At 43.6% G+C, this 20,310-nt stretch overlaps 1 protein-coding gene across 1 annotated transcript; it reads right to left on the bottom strand.

The window, feature by feature from the left end:
• Nucleotides 1-3,075: 3,075 nt before the first annotated feature.
• LOC133139175 (serine/threonine-protein kinase 35-like) lies at nucleotides 3,076-15,331 on the bottom strand. Its single transcript, XM_061258543.1, has 3 exons — nucleotides 14,606-15,331; nucleotides 10,749-11,466; nucleotides 3,076-6,791 (listed from the first exon to the last, which is right to left on the bottom strand). The coding sequence occupies exons 1-2, from the start codon at nucleotides 15,108-15,110 to the stop codon at nucleotides 10,769-10,771; spliced, it is 1,203 nt and encodes a 400-aa protein (XP_061114527.1). The 5' UTR covers nucleotides 15,111-15,331; the 3' UTR covers nucleotides 3,076-6,791; nucleotides 10,749-10,768.
• Nucleotides 15,332-20,310: the final 4,979 nt, after the last annotated feature.

Raw genomic sequence — 20,310 nt, 5'->3', positions numbered from 1 at the left:
CACGGCGATGCTGATAGCCTCACGTCCTCGCTCTGTGAACATTCCCGTGAGCCCCCTCCCCCTCCCCTCCCCTCCCCTCCCCTCCCCCTCCTCCGCCGCTCTCATTACCACTGCGCTGCCGCTACTGCAGGCCCGCGGCCCCTCCCTCCCCCATGCGCCGGAAAGTACAGCATGTACTCGCTCTACATGAGACAGCCACACGCTCTCTGTCATGTATGTCACCGTGCGCTGTGCTCGGGGATAACGCCTATGCTAGCGCTAAAGAGCCACGCAACAAATCCGCCTCCGACATTAGTCACAAATCCCAGGGCCAGTAAAAAAATAACTATTCACAGCGCAAAAGGGTCAAAGGGCATATCACTGGCTGGGGCGGACCGTTTGTACGCAGCTCGTCTTGAAGGGTGAATGTTGTGCTTCTCTGCGAGCAATGGGTCCGTCTGACGGTATCATTGCCAAAACTAGGGGAGTGTGACGACTCTATATCATTGTTTTATTGTTCCCCCAATTAAAAAGTTAAATTACCAGTGACTGAAACAATGTGGACTGCAAAAGTTCGCTCAGTTAGCTAGCAACTGTGCCAGGATGCAGTTGAGCCAGGATCCATTTTTGTAGGCTGAATATGTTAGTAACCTATGATATTAATACACATTGATGTCTGCAAAACGCAAATGAGTAAGATCTAATCCATGTAGTTTACTCCAGATAAGAGCACCCGCTGACTGCCTAAATGTGAATGGCCCTTTTGATGCAACTGTTTAAAACATGAGTTTAGTTCCAGGTGGTGTGCCGTAGTGTAAAACTCCAGGCTGGTGTCAGCGTCTGAATCTAATTCACGCACAAGAGGAAGTGCCCCTGTGAGATAATGAGCAGTTTCAGCCCCAGTGTGGCTCTGTTTGTTCTTTTGGATGAGGCGGTTGAAGCGGTTTTGCCCACAACTTTTCATTACCTCAGTCCATAATATTTCTGGCCTGCTCTTCTGTGTGTATAATATATTATATTATATTATATTATATTGTATTATATTATATTGTATGATATTATAAATATAAATCAGAGTTAAAGGAAAGGAGGGAAAGGGTAAATTAATGTTTCTTTTATTTTTAATCTCATATCTATGTTTATGTTTCCTCGTTGATGGTATCTGCGCAATGATCCAACTCCTCGGCTGTGAGCAAACTCCGGGTGGTGGGGGGGGGGGGGGGAGGGTCACAGGAGGGCGATAAGGCTGTGAACGGGGACACATGGCTTCCTTCAGATATCATTATGCTCATATCGCAGTGGTGGCTCTCCACACAGAGAGCATTACGGCTATGCGACCAGAGAATGGAACACTGGCCCGGGGCGTTGCCACGCTGACGTATTCTCGGATGTATTTTTCATTCTGCACTGCCAAGGCATTGAAGATGTGCTTAAACAGCATGGCTACTGGTAGCTTGCCGGATTAGCAAACCTTTCTTTTATCAACATTATTAATAAAAGTAGCCACCACCACTTGGTTAGTACAACTCCTAGGAACACTGACATTGCTGCTGGAAGGGGTATTGGTTGGCCAGTGCTGGTAATCTTCCCTCTGGTCAAATAAACCCTCATTCCCCTGTGATGGGGACGCTGTGCTATAGGATATGCTGTCTTTCTGATGAGATCTTCAATGGTTGTCCTGACCCAGTGTGGTCATTAACAATCCCACTGCCATCTCAAAGAGTAGGGGGGTTCCCTGGTGTCCAGGCTGAACTCCCAACCAGGCTCTCTCAGCCTGCCACTGAATCATGCACACACATGCGCACATATTGGTTAATAGTTTGTTTTGATATGAACAGACAGGACGGTTCGTCTTGACTAACATTTGCTTCAGTTGAAACCTGATTAACCTGATGGATGATTTGGTTGCATAAAGCCTAAAAGCTTGGGGAGTCCTCTGCCTCAGGGCCCAGTAGGTCTGGTGGCAGAAGCAGGTTGCCACGCCCTGCACAGAAAAGAACATTCCACAACAAACACACACGAGGAAGGCGTGCACCCTACGCATCTCCTGGGCTGTTTGGACTCGTCCCTTTAGTTCAGTCTCTCGTCTCTAGCCTCTTTAATTTGAAGAGCCTTGCTGGAAATGGAAGTGCTTTCATGAGTGTTGTTTTTAAAGATGGCCCAGGTTTGGCAGAAGGCAATAGGGGGAATGGTGACAAAATGTATTAGAGTGCTATACAGAAAAAAAAACATCAAGAACCGTATATATTGCATAATCAACCCCAACATTTCCCCCACTTTTGCTGGTAGTATAAGGGTCTTACCTGCTACACAACCATTTTTCCTGAACTTGTTGAACTTGCAGCCTACCTCATTTCTCCAGACCATTTGCACCTATGAATCGGTTAAACCAGGTGAACAGGTGAATATTACTGACAGTAATTACAAAGAGACACGGGTTGAAAATGTGGATATGTGATGAAAGATTGTAAGATAATGGGATTTGTCAATATCTTATTTCATATTTACTTTTTTTATTTTTATTTTTTTATTAAGTTTTTTTTTGGGGGGGGGGGGGGACCAAGAGCAGTACCTTCCCTGGGAACGTAATAGTTATGATTGCTACGCTCATGGTCTGTAATAAACATGAAGTAATCTGTATTTAGGAAGATCTTTCTTAAACAACGGTTCTGTGACTTGCCCACTTATTTACCCAAAACTAGCCAATAACCAATTGTTTCTTACACACATTTGCCACATGTTCAGCTGTGCTAAAGCAGAAATGCAGTCAGAATCGTAGGAAGGCGTCAGTCTATCTAGGATTTGAATAACCCTTTGAAGCAGGTACAGATTGCATTAACAACAGCAAGCTAGTCATAAAATCGTGTCACAATTGAGTGGTGTGAAAGTAAAAATGATTAAATCAGTCACTAGTAGCCCATGTGCAGTGAACTGTGTTTGAGCTGCACAATTCCTGATACCAAATGCATTTTTGTGGATATATAAATGCAAGAAATAAAACATGGTTGGTCTAGTTACAACTATAAATAAAATACAATATTATTTACTGGATATTTTATACAGGGCACAGGTAAAGAAATAAAAGCAAAACACCAATTTTTTAACGTTTCTGTTCATTTATTCCAAGAAACAAAGAAAAATGTCCAACTTATTTACAACAAGTAAAATGTTTCATTCACTAAAATGTCTAAAAGGCTCCGGATAGCATTACAGCCAAAAATAGTTTTTATTACATTAAAAAAGAGCAAAACCCAAAGAAACTGTAAGAAGTGATATTCCTGCCATCGCTGCGACAGAAAATAACTGATAAAATGAAAAGTAGACTGGCTAGTTGCACAGCATTGAGAGAGAGAGAGAGAGGGAGAGAGGGAGAGAGGGAGAGAGAGAGAGAGAGAGAGAGAGAGAGAGAGAGAGAGAGAGAGAGAGAGAGAGAGAGAGAGAGAGAGAGAGAGAGAGAGAGAGAGAGAGAGAGAGAGAGAGAGAGAGAGAGAGAGGACTGCACAGGAGCGCATTATGAAGTGGAGACGGGAAGCTCGCCTAGAATACTGCGGGGACCATCAGACAAGCTACGGGAGGACACGAACGCGGGCAAATCCCACAATGCACCGCTGCTCCTGAACGGCCCATTACGGAGGCAAACCCGCGGCGAGACTCGGCCCCTCTGCAACCTGAGGGCAAAACCCCACCGCTGCTACACAACACCCTGAAAATGTCTTTCCAGAGAAATAAATTAATAATTATGAAAATGATTATTGGTATGAATGCCGGGGGATTAAAGAGTGTGGGTTTACCTCCCCCGGGCAGCCAACCGATTGAGCTGACCCGAGAGCACCACCGAGTCCTCTTGTGCAGCCCTTCCCCAACAGGTTAATGAACAAAAGAAGAATTTCAACAATTATATTAACAAAAATGTCACCTCAAAACCCACTTTTAGTTCAACACTGGTCCCTTTATCTTGCAATTGTAGCATTAAAATTACAGGCTGCTTGGAAAAGCAAGAAGAAAAAAAAAATCACAATGGTGTGTAGAGGTATGACAGTAAGTGTTAATTAGCATGAGGCTATTAAAATAATAATAAAAGGCGGAAGCTAAAAATGTTAGCGGCAAAGCTATAGCTACAATGTTCTGAACAAATTAGGAAACTAACCGATTTGTGAGGTCAGTTTGTTTGTGTAACACAGATTTATTTTCACAGTCCCACTGACATCGGAAAAATCCCGAAAAAGGTCCCGTTTACCTCCACCCCAGCTCTAGCTTGCCCTGGCTGGCTATGCGACCGCGGAGCCCAAAGTTTCTCTCCATCAAATGGAGCCCAAACCCGAATCGTACACGCTACCAGACCCTACTGTGGAGTGCTGCAGTATGAGGTAGAACCAGGCAGTGAATTAACAGAATCAAGTGCTAAGTTGAAGAATTGCAAACTGAACGTTAAAATGGGGAAAAAAAAATAAAAGCGCATCAACTTCAATACTATGAAGAACTGGGCATCAATCAACAAACAAAATCTTTCAAAAGACCTTTTGACCTTTGTGGAAGCAGTCTAAAAAACGGAGACCTGCTAGTCAGGAGAGACGCCCTCCGGACTTCCAGCCAATGAAATGTTACAAAATCCGCTAGTACTGTAAAGCAACTGAGTTTGGAAACTTAACTCGCCATTGTTATTTACTCAATATTTTCAGGTCAGATACCTAGCAGAAGAATGAACTTCTTTATATTGTTGCATGTTGCCAAAGACAAATTCATCTGATGAATGTAGCATGCACAAGGCTGGGTAAAAGAATGCATGTTCAGGACTGTTTTAGGCTTTGATCGTGTAGGCGAAGTACTTTGATAAACCAAGGTCCAATCCAATGCCTTTTTCAAATGTGTGAAGTTGACTACAACTGGTTTTCAAGAGAACAGCTAAGAATGTTCAACTCTCCTTCAAGGACACGCTTCAAGAGCACGCTTGTAACTAAATAAGGGTGTGATCAACACAAACCAAAATTGTATTTGTTTTGACTAAAGGGCTCGACAACACAAGCAATATGGAAAAAAAGGAAGTGATGAACCGCCTTCAAAGAATCTCACACAACAGGACTAGATGAGTTGACTCGATGCTTTCCTTTTTTTTTTTTTTGGAATCATATCATAAAATGCCAGATGTTTGTAGGCAAAAACTAGAACAGGCTACATCGATTCACCAACACATTTAAGGTGCCCCCTCCCCCTCCCCCCTCCAAAAAAGAGGGGGGAAAAAGTATCAAAATTACACGTCATCGAAGACAAGAACAGAGATATATTAAAACACAAGAGGTCTCAGGACGATCCAAGACTGTAGTGTTATATACACCCGGTATTATGCATATCTGAAAAAAACCAACCAATCAAATTGTGTGATGTGGACCAAAGAGGGGTGAAGGGGTTAAAACCATCAGCACCTTTCAGTTCCCCCCTTCCCTCCAGTTACCATACATTTAAGAGATTTCGGAGCATCCTGGCTTTCTACACAACAGAACTTACATCGATACCAATACATATGCTTAACATAGCCTAAATATTACATTACTCATTCCATTAAGAAACATGACATACATCTGTGTGACAAACCATGTTGATAAGTTAGCTACATTATGTATACATGTAAGACTTCATTTTCCCCCCGAAAGGTAGCCAATTAGGAAGCCACAATACTGGAGTTGAGAAAATCCCTTAAAGGTTCTTTGTAATAGGGCTATATATTCCCTTTGATCCCTTTGCCATATTTTGATATCTGTGACAGATTTGGCAGTAGTCAGCCAAATGGATAATATAAAATAATATTTGGTTTACATTTCTTATCATTCTGAGGATATTCAACATTATGTATCAACCTCGTTTTAATAATCTCAAATTCAAAAATCTCTAAAAAATAATCTCAATCTTCAATCAAAGAAAAACTGGCACTAAAATATGGCAATAAAATGTTCTTTACACACAAAATGAAGGGGGGTAAAATGTAATGCATGTAAAAGAAAGTGTCACAGTTAGGAAATAAAACTCAGTCTTCAACTGACTTTCAAAACCCATAAAAAATAATTAAGGCACAGAGGTCAAATAGTCTGTCACTATTATTGTTATTTTAATAACAATAATAATATATTGGGTGTTTTTGAAGAGGGAACATTGAGATGAGGGACTGTGTATCCACGAGGGTTGGTGACGGTGGCATTGCATCTTCATCATCATCATCATCATCATCATCATCATCATCAGCCTTTGGCTCAATAACACTTATGATCATCTCAGAAAGCTCTAGAAGGGACCAGGTTCTGGGCCACTTTGTGGTTGAGTAGGTTCTGGCCAGACCATCTTGGATACACTTGCCCATCTCACTATACCAAAACATCTCACATTTTCCCAACATTCCATCCTGATAGAAACCGCTTCACAATTCTCTTGACATAGCATAACAAAACAATTACACAAAAAACAAGAAACCTTTTAGTTTTTTTTTTTTTTGTTTTTTTTTTTGTTTCTTTTTCACAGATAAGGTAGTCTCTCTGAATGACAAACACAAAGATCCGTAGGCCGTCCGGAAGCTGGGCACGAGCCAAACTCAAACTGCACTAAGTGTGTGAAACAGTAAGGAAAACTGACGTTTGCATAGCGTCCCCGTTAGTCCTGATCTGCTAATGCCTGAAGTAAACTGGCCTCTGCGCCTTTAGTTTGTCTTTGTTTCTCTTCACATTATCCATGGAGGTGAAAATTCACAGTTCAGAGTCCCTTTTTTTTTTTTCTCCTTTTTTTTCTTTTTCGCTGAAGACCTGGGATCCCTGGATGAAGTAAACGATCTGTGGAGGGGGAGAGAGAGGGGTTAGATCAAACATGGCCGCCCGTGCGAACACCAGTGATGTCGAGAGAGAGGGAGAGAGAGAGCATGTATTATGGCTATTGTTATTTTATGTTAATAAGAATGTGTTGCTTATTGTATATTGTATGTTGTCAGTGTGCTATATTATAAAATGTATAATTAGAGACAGACAGGGAGAATGGCCATGGCTTTCCAATCAAACTCTGCAATAAACACAGAAACTCTCCAACACCAAATGATAAAAATTGGTCTGAAAGACTGATTTAAAAAAAACAAAACTTAAAAAAATTAATAAATAATAAAAAACGACTGCGTAAACTCGGTTGGGCACAGACTGGCTGTGTACACTGCCACCCCAACCCCCAGCTCTGTCCTGCCTACAGTTCCTGCTCTGCACTTAAAGCCACTCACTTTTCACTTTGGTCTAAACAGTCAGTTTTAGCCGTGCTTTAAATAGAGCCCACCCCCCCCTCCCCCCCTCCTCCCCCCACCCAGCGGTTGCGTAACTGCTAAGTGCTTTCGCACAAAAATGGGACAGGCGTCCCATTGAAAGGCTCCAGAGGCTGGGAATGTGTTTTCCGGGCGAGAGCGTGTTCACCAGATCCCGGATCAGCCCGGCCCGGTGTCGTACAGCTGCGCTCGGTCCAGGGGCGAGGTATTCACAGACCGCCGCCCACCTCTGACGTAACGGAGATGGAGCCACCATCTTTATCTGGCCTCCATTTTGTGCAGCGAGCGGTAGAATGCGCGCAGACCCGTGGCTGGCCCAAACCTGGACCCCGCCCCGGAATGGCGTCCGTTGCTGGGTGGCACGTGACCAAACAACACGCAAGCGTGTGCAAGGTAGCGCTGTCACCATGGTTAAAGGGGGGGGGGGGGCGGCTAACGGAGGGGTTAGTGTTACTCCGAACGGGAGTACAACAGGCCTGTTCTCTACACACCACCCTGTGCGTTACATAACCCTTCCTGAAAGGGGGGCGGGGGGGTTGGACCCATATAGTGCAGTATATCTGCAGTTTAGAGGCGGGTGTGGGGGCGGATTTTACTGCCACACCACCCAATTTCCAAAAGAGCACTTCAGTTTAACGAGTGGAAGGGTGCTGGAGTATGAGATCCGAGCCCATGGGCTAAATCTGGCCTGCTCCTGCGATTCATATCCCAACCGCTCGTAAAAGCGCTCCTTTTACGAGGCTGCGTGGGGTCTGTACGTGGAAGGATTGGAGCGGAGCGCCTTCATTAAAATTTGCGAGAAAAACCGTTACTACATGGTCATGCTACACGGTCGGATTCTCAGCCCCTCAAATGTAACATTTCACCGCCAGGTAATATCAATATCAATCGGGCCTTAAATTCAAAAACAATCTCCCCGTGAGCCTTAGCGTCATTAGGGGGAGTGCAGCGATCAGGACTCGGTTGCCAGTTGTGCAACAGGCTGGCTCCGAACAGCTCGTTCACTTGAGGTTCCCAAACTCAGCTCAGTAATGATACTGCATTGGTGCCCGACGGGGTTATGAAGGGCCAATTAAAAACAGCGTCAGAGCAGAACACAGCACTCCTCAGACGCAAACTGGTTAAATCTGGTTTGCCTGCCATGCGGCACTGAAAACCATTAAAACCCCCAGAACAGCCAACCACTGTGAGCAGGGCAGAAACACACACACACAAACACACACACACAGGAGAGCATTACGTAATCATGTGTGCATGTGCACACCTTACAAACCCTAAGAAACCAGGCCTCCTGCCCTGATTGGAGGTGGTTGAGTTTCCCCCCGCAACACTATAAAGCGCACTGAGTGCCTAGAAAAGCTCTATATAAATGTAATTATACATCTATCTATCGATCAGCTTGCTTTCACATGAGCAAACCTAGCCTTCATTCCAAGCAAATATATGTATGACTACGAAGTGTTGTATACAGGGCTCTGTGCTGACAGCGGTTCACAGGCACTTGGTATGTGGCTTAAAGCACATACATTAAGTCCCCCCCCTCTCCCGTCTCCTGATAAGAAGACTCTTGTCCTGGTGTTGGTGGTCCCGCCCACTGAACAGAGTACATACCGTTCTATACGTTTAGCCGCTATCCAAACAAACAGCTGGCGTGCCCAGGGGGTTCTGGGGCAGAGGCCACAGCGGCTCGCCTGTTTTAGAGCCTGCCTCTCAAACCCCCCCCCAAACAGAACCCTCTCTCCCTCTCTCCCTCTCTCCCTCTCTCCCTCTCTCCCTCTCTCCCTCTCTCCCTCTCTCCCTCTGACAGATGAGTGATTTTTCCCTGCGGGGCCAGCGGCAGTGTTATGCAACTGCTATCCCAGAATCCTCCTGGAGAAATGAGGCCACCTTGCAGCAGGAATGCAGTCAGCTTTGTCTAGTCAGCCATTTTGTGCGTCACACAGCCGGGGGGGGACAGGGGGACAGGGGGCAGCCGTTATCTGTAGGGCAATTCTGAACGGAGACTAATGGCACCATTAGAATCGCCCGGGTGAAATCTCCCACCATGTGCACTACTGTGCGCAAGCACTGCACCGCGGGGTGCTCTGGCCACAGAACTCTCAAACTGAACGATCTAATGGAGCGACTGGCAGGTGCGTCAGCTTCTAAATGTGCGAGTCTGAACTAACAAGAAGCCCATTGTGCCATAAACAACCTTAAACCTACAATTACCCATTGCGCGAGTGTGCGTTTGTGCGTGTGTGTGTGTGTGGAACGCATCATTTCAAATTGCATTTTTAAACACGCTTCCAATTCCATCAGTCTCCCCGCTATGTCTTCTCCATCGGAATGACAAACAGTGATAAGCAATGTGTGCCGTGGGGTCAACCGCCCCAGAAACACAGTACCACAGGCCACTGCCCCAAATCTCCCCGGAGCTACAGACAAGCAAGGGCGGCAGAACTGCAGTACCCAGAGAGATAAGGCCAGAAGAACTACAGTACCCAGAGCAATAAGGCCAGAAGAACTACAGTACCCAGAGAAATAAGTCAGCCTCAGTCACCCCTCGGCTCAGTCACTCAAATAGAGCTCTTTGCCAGCTGCGGAGGAGTTCAGATGGGGTGGGGGGGTGTTTCTGAGGTGAGGATCTCAGCTGATCTGATCTAGGGCTCCTCCTCAGAGCGAGGAGGAAGGGGGTGGGGTGCTGGCATTAAGGAGAGCTCAGGGTACACTTCACCCCTGAGGGAACTTATGTTTTTCAGCAACACATACCAGGAAAGCAAGCAAACAAAAAAAAGGAAAAAGAAAGACTGGATATGCAGAAAAGAAACAAACCTGAGATAAAAAATAAAAGGGGGGGGGGGCTGTAGCTTTAGCGGCTAAGGTACATGACGGGGGCCCACTGGGTTAGTTAAAGTCCTGGTGTAGCCACAGTAAGATCTGCACAGTTGTAGGGCCCTTCACCCTGCATTGCTCCAGAGGGATTGTCCCCTGCCTAGTCTTATCAACTGTAAGACGCTTTGGATAAAAGTGTGAGCTAAATAACCAATAACTTTTTTTTATTTTTTTATTTTTTTATATATATATATATATATAGGAGGTTGGTTTCATCCCCGACTGGGCCACCTGGATCCTTCAGAGTTAGTTTGGCCCTGTGCATCCCAGCTAGCAGGCGAAAGGAATCCCTCCGCTAAACACGTTCAGCATGCTGCCAATAATGGCAAATCAAACGAAAGCATCACTTTGACTGTTTTAAGTGGGTTTTAAGGAAGTGCAGTTTAATCTCTAAATAGAATAAGTGACCCCACGGAACGAATGGCGAACGTTTGTGGTGAACTATGTTTGCAGAGAACGATGGTCGCGACTTAGGTCTAACGATGCCAGCTAGGTTTTTTTCAGTTTGCCAGGAACGTTTGCTAAGTTGTGCTAACAGGACTAAACGTCAGGGCCGAAACGTCAGGGCCGAAACGTCAGGACTGAAACGTGGTCGTTGGCTCGGCCCTCCTACCTCTCTGACGGCGGCGGAGGTCAGGCGGCGCAGGTCACCTGGTCCACCCGCACCTCCAGCTGGAAGGCGTCGGGCCGGTCCTGGGGGTTCACGGCCAGCATGTCCTGCAGGAGCCTGCGGACGCCGTCGGACATGGCGCTGCGCCTCTTCTGGGGGATGTGCAGCACCATGCGCGGGTTCTCCAGCAGGGCCTCGCCCACCGGCACGATGTGGGAGCCCTGCCGCACGTACGAGCCCAGCAGCTCCCGCTGGGACTCGGCGTCGATGAACGTGATGCGCTCCAGCATGGCCCAAATGATGATGCCCAGGGCGAAGATGTCGGCCTTGGCCGTGTAGTGGCCCTCCCACACCTCGGGGGCCATGTAGAAGTCCGAGCCGCAGGCCGACGACAGCCAGTACTTGTTGACGTTGACGTTCTTGTCGTTGCCGGGGGCGCCCAGCCCGGCGCAGACCTTGCTGAGGCCGAAGTCGGCCACCTTGAGCACGGGCGCGCCAGACTTCTGCGAGATGAGGATGTTGTCTGGCTTGAGGTCGCGGTGCACAATGTTGTTCTTGTGCAGGAAGGCCACGGCGCTGGTCAGCTGCAGCATGAAGCTCTGGTTGGTCCGCGGGTCGGGCCGGCGAGACAGGATGAACTGGTTGAGGTCACCGCCCTCGCAGAACTCCATCACGAACCACAGGTAGCATGGCTCCTCGGGACAGCCCAGAATCCGCTCGCCTACAAGGGGGGGGGGGGGGGGGGGGGGGGGGATGGATGAGAGACAGACAAGGGGACAGCAGGGATTATAAATAATTGAGAAAAAATTATAAATAAGAATCTTTTTTAACTCTCGGAAGTCAGCAGTTTCCAACTTCCAGTTAGGAAAAGTCCTATAAATGTCATCATTCCGAGTCGGAATCTTGGGCACCTCCAGAGTGGAGCGAGACACAGCAAAATGCGCTTGAGAGAGCCGGAGGTAATTGCATACCAGTTACCAAAAAAATGAATATGAATACTTTATACCAGCTACCGAAGACTACCAGACCGTGACACAGGTCCAAAATAAGACAGGCACCATCTAACATCAACAGGCTCAAATTGTACAGAGCAGCAACTTTTTTTTTTGCTCCCCTACCCCCGAAACATTCAGGAATTCAAAATATAGCTTACAAAACTTCCCAAGCGTGTGGCTTATGTGCCAGTCAGCATGGCGTGGGGAGTTGGTGGTACGTTTGTACACTAAACATGTACAAAAACAGCGTCACCTAAACAAGCCTAGGGCAAACGCAACACAGCCCTCCCCTGTAGGATAAGTACTAACTCATAGGTTCATGCACACTCCATCCTCTCATTTCCTGTCAGAGAGCCGAATGGAGCTGGTCTTAAGCCGCATTTCATTAGCGGAGCTTAACATGTGAAAAGTTCACCGCTGCTTTAAGGTGGGGAGGGCGTGAGCTCAACGGGCTCCGTTTAACATTGCGTCACGCACAGCCCGTCACAGCCGGTTTTAAAAGTTTCAAGAGTACACTACAGCGTTAGCGAACGTAAACACTGCTGGAATCGACACTGGGTGGGCGTGACCGAGGCAGTTCCTGGCAGGCCGCCATTACCGCTCGCTGTCCAACGCGCAGCTGTCCGCAACCCGTTATAACTGCCCGTGACAGGTCGTCGGTTTAGACAAGCGCACTCTTCCACCTATCCGCACCTTCCTCTGTGGCGGGCATTTTAAATCTTGCGCGTGTCCCGTTTAATATCACCAGAAACGATGGCAAGCGCCTTTCCCCATACTTAACTGTAAAACAGCAGTCAGATTTGGTGCCATGTCTCTCTGACAGGACTATGAATAAAGCCTACGTTTGAGCAAGGCATCGTGCCACGTTTGAGCAACGGCATTAAAGAAAGCCACAATAATCCACTCAGCTGTTTCCAGCGATCGTTAATGCAAGGACAGCATTTTAGCCAAGCAGCAAATGACGCGACTTCCTCTGCCAGCCCTGACTGCGCTCAGTCATAAAGGCACAACAAAACCTCCTGCAACCCAAACGACACTCAAACGTTCCAAAATCATAATGCCAATGTGAAAGGTGTTTTGTGTAACCGATGCACCAGGGAAGGTTGGGCCAGGGAAGGTTACTACACACACTAAACAAAAATTAAACAAGATGAACAACTGCCTCAAAGCATACTGCTACTGATCCAAGCAATTTCAAACAGGATTTTAAGGCAAATCTTTCAAATTAAGAAACTGCAAATGAAGAACATGAAGGTAAACATACGATTGTGTATTAATCCAAATACTGAAAGGATTGTAAATATTAACTTTTATTTAATTCTGAAGGACAAGTTAAAACAATGGAGCAAGCTCATGTGAAGTGCAGTAGTGTGCACTGATCTCAAGTTAACTTTAATTAATTTCAACCTCTTTCATACAGCATATTCCTGAATAAATGGACCTCCAAATCAAGGCCAATTCACACGAGAGTTTATATATTATCAATATTTTGGTGGCTTCCATTATGCATTTAGTATAGCCAACATGTGGGTTCATCTGAAGGATGCCAAACGTTTAGAAAAACGAACATCAATTTCAATCGAAGCATTACCTATATGCACAAGCTGAGTTGTAAAGTGGGATACGAGTATGTAGGTCAAGATAACACACCTTGCTTTACACGACCCCAACACCTGTGACTTCATCGGTTGACGAGTGCAGTGGCCCAACCAAAATGGAAACGCTTACATAACTGACTTAGAAAAAAAAACCTGCCATAGCAACAGAGGACTACCAACGCAATGACTGGAAGAGCTTCCATTCAGTGTCAACTCCAACAACAAAATCCCAACACAGCAGCCACCCCCCTTCAAAATAAAAATATTTTATACATTTTATTACCAAACATATGGGCACTTCTGAACATTTAGAAGAAAAAAATAAATTATATAAATATACATATATATTTTAGAACTTAAAGTAGCCAGAACCAATATCATGTCCAAACAAAACGTATGACGTCAACGGTCAAAAATACGAACAATTATGAACAAGTGTAATCTAATTTTCAAGTTTCAAATTAAAACAAGCGACCTCTCCGCGTTATGAAACATTTATTTATTATTTTAGGTCATTTACGAACAACTTCTTATTTACATAAATATTCCATTGTTATGATGCAATATATAATAAATATGATGCCAACTTTGTCCAAAATATTAACAATGACCACATGTAATCCAGTTCTCCCCATTTCAAATCAATCAAAACAAGCGACCTCTCTGCGTTATGAAACAATGGATAAGGAGGGGAGGGGGGATGTTTCTACTAGGACAGGGTGTACCCAGCGCTCAGTACAATGTAGGCTACTAGTATGCTAGCAGCTCATTGGCTTCGTGTTCAACGCTTACATCTTAGAAATGCAACCTGATGGACTTCAGAAATTCCAGTTTTGATTACCAATGACATTCCGTTTAACGGTCAGAAGTTGCACTAGATTCAAAAATTCTAGCTAGTTTAAAAAAAGAAGCTTTGTGCACTGACCGTGACGTTACACAACAGTCTGAAGTGACGGACCCTTCACAAACACTTCCGAGATTGCGGACTACAGTTCAATTCAATTTCATTTCAATAGCGCTTTTCACAGAAGACTGACCCACAGACGCTTTATAGAGTACAGATGTAGCGAATTCGTCAGCAAACATACGTGCAAACTGCATCAAACCATCTTTATATATGTAACTTTATAGCCAAGTTGCGCATGCAGCCATCAATCCTTATTTTGGCCAATACAACAGGAACCATAATCCAGACTTCACAACCTTTAGCCTGCCAGTTAGCTAACGTTATTATAATAAACACCGCTCCACAAAGGTTCATAGTTACCTTTCAGCGACGTCTCAACCAGCCGCAAATATTGCCTGGATCGTTTGTTGCCGTGGCTCATTTTCTGGGCCATTCCGTTCCTTTGCAAGACGCATTCTTCCAGCTGAACCACATTCTCGTGTCGCTTCTCCAGGCTTGCAAGGGCCCAGAACTCAGCAAGAGCAAGCTCGACATTTTCCGGAGCGTCGCAGCGAAGCTTTTTTACTGCCACGGTTGCCCCAGTCCTCCGTGCAATTGCCTCGTACACCACGCCATAGCTGCCCCGTCCGACCTCTCGCAGCAAACTGTAGCGAGGTGCCATTACCTTCTGTTCCCATTTCTCGTTTTTGAAATACTCCACACGGTAACATTCCTCTTCCATGGGGACTTCGGTGACCTCCGTGCTCCCACCAGTCAACGACCTTAAAACTTTACCCAGTTCCCGTTTCATCCTAGCATTCTGTACAATTCTCCTGCAGGGTCGCACATTTTTGGTCGTTCCCCTCCTTCCGTCGCATGTATCCATGGTTGTCTTCTGGCTGTAAGCAAATATTTTGGGAAATAGTTTTGTCGCTCCTCATTACTCACTTTAAAGTGGAATGGGGGTAATTTAACAAGGCTTTGCCTTTATGCAAACTTAACGAAACTTGTCTTGCGATTTTTGATAGCGTTAAAAGTAAAACTTCTTTGCTTTCTTCGTTCCAGCACCCGTAGTTGTATAACAAAGTGTTTGAACTTACATAAACATTCAACATGCCCAGCGAACAACTGAATGAAGGAGGGGCGTGCCGGACTGTTCCATTCTATAAACAATGGGGGGAACAGCGATATGAAGTACCAACTACGTTGGTTTTACTCAACAAATGCGCATCTATAATCATATATTCCAATTTGAAAAGGAATATGAACACAATTGTATCGTGCATTTTTAAATTAATGTCTAAAGTAAACGGAGAAGCGAATACGTGGAAACACATTTCTCTCTGTTGAACATGCATCGACCAGATGAATTTCAAATGAGGAAAATCCCATTCTGATCAGGGGGGGTGTGTATTTTAACGGAATTCAATTATTATATTTTTTTAGCCTGTGAATAAACGCACAGTCTCACTTTCGGACATTGCTACTTTATAATTAACGTTTTGCAAAGAACACCGTTAGTTATTGCGTCATCCGCTGACAGTTTAAACGACATTATATTAATTGTGCATCTTCGAGTTGCACGGCTTCGCGAGGGTGGTTCCTACATTCCAGCATGCACCCTCACGTGCCTCAGCTGCTCACGTGTGGTAGCTCATGGACAAACAGCTGCATCGATCAAAGCGACCGTTTATTTATTTATTAATTTATTTTTTTTATTTTTTATTTTTTTACTTATTTAAAATAATTACTCCACTAATGTCAACATGTAACTATAATAAATATAATTACACATTTTAAAAAGTATTTTGAATTAAAGAGGCAGCAATCGACTCCTTCCACAAGTCTGAAACTATTTCAGATACTACAGAGGAACAATATGAACTCTAGATTCACACTGAGTGTATGCAAACCAAGTTTACAATTTAGCGTAAAATGATTGGAGTTCAAATATTACTATTACTACTGTTAGCATGCTCCAGAATTATTGCTACCCTTCATAAATATGCACAAAAATACTGTTAACTAAAAAAAATGTTATTGTCATGAACTTAATTTTCCAACACGTGTAAAGTAGTATACAAAATACATTTCCCCAAAAACACATTTCACAAGTATTGGTACCCCTGGTTTAATACTTTGAGCAAACACCTCTGGCAATAACGACAGTCATGAGTCTTTTCCTATTATTTGTGATAAGTTTAGAGAACACATTTGGAGGAATTTTGGACCATTCCTCCATGCAGAACTTCTGAATCATTGATATCCTTGGGATAACCTCCTCTTCAGTTCAGACCACAGGTTTTTCATGGGATTTAACTCTGGAGATGGAGATGGCCATTGCAAAGCATGGATGTTCACTTCATTTCTGTGTGGATTTTGATATATGTTTGGAGTCATTCTACCTACCTGACCAAGTCTCAGCTGCCTAGCAGAGGCAACCTCCTGGTACTTTGTTGAATTCATTTTGTACTAGTCCTATAAAAGTGTCAATATCTCAAACTATTTAGTGCACACACATGGTTGAAGACTTAAAGGAAGAGGCTTGTACCATTCAGATAATTGAGACAGAACAAATGTATGTCGGAGCATGTACATACATTGTACACAAGATATACTAAAATACAAAAATAATGAAAAAATGCCTTATAGTTTAGCATGAATATCTCCAGTTAACCCAGAACTACTTTGTGTCATTTGGTAAAGATATTGAGAAGCATTCAAATTCCACATGGGTTTTCCCAAAACTCCACCCAGATGTCCTCAAGTGTCCCCAAATACAAAACATCTGCACATCTACCTTTTTATCCAGACACATGAAGTTTATTTTTCTATTATTTTTCATACAAAATGTAAAGAAAAACTTTCACGTGTTTTATTTACACATGTGTATTTCCTTTTATTAGTGTCCAAAGTGTCCAAAAAGCTCTCCAAAAAGGATTACTCACCGTAATGTTTTCTAACCAACCTGCATCACAATGTAGGGCATTTTACATAAGTGCCTCTCTGTAGACCCTCAAAAGGAAACAGACTGTGTTGACCATGTTGACACAGGGTCAACAAGGTTTGATGAAAAGACAGTGCTCATCAATACAGGACTATTGGTCCAATCATTGTGATGCCTCTGTGCAATGCTGCCACCTCAGTGGAATGCTCCCAGAACTGTTGAGTTGAAATAGTACTGTATAAACCATGGGTTTTCCACATACAATGATTGGTGTCTTTAGATAGCTAATGTTGTGGGAAATAGTTTGGTGTCATTGGGGGTGTAGTACACTGGTTGCTGGATAAACATCTTGAAACACCATTTAGAAATAAACCACAGGTAATGCAAGTTACCTGTGAGTCAGCATCCAGCTGTGCTACAAAGGTTAACCAGGTTTGTTCGACATACAGAGATAATATCAGCAGGACCATTGTTGTTAACAATGTTGTGATTTGTTGTTTTACTGTAAACCCTGGGTATATAGAGGAAAACATGGAATGGTTTGAGGAGACTCATTAATATGATCTCCTGCACACCATTTGTGTATAGCCATTCATATTACACATTGTAATTCTTGTAACATGTTGTCATTCTCTTTCTGCAATGCACATTGTAAGTTGTAAGAATTTGAACCTGCATCCTCTTGACTCGCACCACTGCACACTTAGTAGTTTAGAGTCTTAATAGACAGACAACCTAGCATACCTGCACCCCGTAGTCACTTGCCTATACACCAGTGATGTCACAAGATACATAAGTGTATCATTATAGGCTATACAAGCCAGAGGCACGTCCGCATCTACAGATAGATAGTGATTCTATAGAGCCACACTATTGGTGGCATTTGCAGTTCCTTTTGTTGAAATGTTAGAACAGAGGAGCAGTTGAAACATATCTTTTGGAGTCAGATAGACGAGAACAACATTAAATTAACCCTGTTCCAGTAGCACCTGACTACATGCGCTTCCTTCACCTCTCAAATACTTTTGTTTTTTGGTGTATTTGGGGGATTCCTACAACATTTAAAATGTAACTTTATTGAAAAATGAGGTTAACCAGTAGCCAGTACAATTACAGTTTTACATCTATAGCAAGTTCAAATCCTGTAATTACATACGTCTGTATATTCATTCTGCTATGTGAACGCAGCGATATTCCTAAACTGTTTGTTGCCTGAATATGACAGATGATACCTTGTTGGAAAGGGTAGGAAACCCTGTACAAGAACCTTACCATGTTTTACATTAGGTCAGAAATTAAATGATCTAGCATTGTATTTACATAACAATAACTAGTAGTTCAAGATGACATTAGATAGTTCTCGAAAATAGCTGAACGGATTACAAAATAAATTTCAATGTCAATCAGAAAACAACCAGGTGGGATATTTGGTTCCATAAATATATCTCTATGAGGTGCTTTTCCTTGTATTCATTCCTCTTTTTCCATCAAATGCCAATGGCCTGTATAGCCAAAACTTTCAATTTTGGTCTCATCTGACCAATGCACTATAACACAGTCATAATTACATGACATTTGGCAAACTCCAAATGCTTGGTTTTATTTATTGTGCTCATTAAGGGTAGTCTTTCTGCCACCCTTCCAAAAATTCCATTTTTTTCCCATTTCCATATTTTGTATTTTTTACAAGACAGGTGATGGTCAATTACCACCCTTCGGCTTTTCCCATGCTGGTGGATTACGAAGGGATTTTGCATGATTCCCCCCCCCCACCCCTTTACAATATCCCTATCCCTCTTGAATTTAGAACAGCACTTCATGTGTATTTTACTAGGTATGGATGAGTTGCTTTAACTTGTGGAAGAACCTATGCACGTGTAAGTCACTTTGGACTAAAAGCGTCTGCCAAATGATTAAAATGTAAATTTAGAGAAAATGTGATTATTTAATAAATGAAAGCACTGAAACCTGAGAATAAATGTATTGAAATAAGTATATAGTTTCCCCATATGTTTTAACATAGCATATATATTATTATCTGTGCCTTTTTTTCTTCATGTTTATCAAGCATGACAATATGTCTGGAGCCCAGTGAGGTCTGGAAGTATTTGGACAGTGGTACAATTTGCCCATTTCTCTAATTTAAAATAAATCAGGTATTTATTTGTTTAGCCATAAATACTTAACTCAGAGGTTAATTGCGTTAGCCTAAAGCCCACACTGTAGGCACCTATCACCAGGCAGTTTGACACTAATCTGCCGTTACTCCATTGTCCGTCACTGCAGGATGTAGTACTGCCTCCTCCTTGACCCAAGAAATGAATCCATGATTCCTATTGTTCATCTGCTGCAAAATTAAAAATCAGTCAGTCAATGTACGTTTTTTATTGCACCATTTTAAATCCGACTGTCAAACAATGTTACATATGGTCATTTTCCAGAGAGAATGTTTAAAAAAAACAAAAACGAAAAAAAAAAGTCAGTCCCTGCACAAAATTTGGCCGTTCTCCAACGGTCATATCCAAATGAAAAGGGCTGCACAAGTGAGCTTTCAATATGGACTGGTCAGCACTGACCTAATCATCATGGGGATCAAACTTGCCTTGTGCGAGATTTATATTCACAATGATGTGAATGAAATATGCTGAAACTGTACAAAAGGAGCCGGCAACTCTGAAGATATTCAGTGACACCCAAATTCCTGTAAACAGATTAAAAGGTCCTACAGGGTTGATTCTCTGATTGTAAATTGAAACAGCAAAGGGGGCCAGTTTGTGGATGTACAAGGGGTGAGAAGTCTGAACTACCCTACAACTTTAGTGCCCAACGTGGGGCTGGATGTGCTCAATTCCCACCTTAATTTGGACATCAAATTCTCTGTTTTTATGTAGACTCAAAGACTCCCTTTGAGCCATTTCAGGATTTCACTGGCTCCCTTCCATTCAGGAAAATGTCTCCCTTCTCACTGCTAAAGCTTAATTGGGGTTAGTTACTGAGCTGAAAGCAAAAAACACACAGCCATTCAGCCGTTTATCGATAATGCGTAGCAGATAGGGGGAAATAAGGTTGCCGGTTTGAATCTTTGCTCTGGATGTTTCAGCTGAGCGTCTCCCCCAGGGTATATGATGACGTTCCAAAC

Source organism: Conger conger, chromosome 10, assembly GCF_963514075.1.
Source record: "Conger conger chromosome 10, fConCon1.1, whole genome shotgun sequence".
Classification (NCBI taxonomy): Eukaryota; Metazoa; Chordata; class Actinopteri; order Anguilliformes; family Congridae; genus Conger; species Conger conger.
This window is presented reverse-complemented; position numbering and strand designations above follow the sequence as displayed.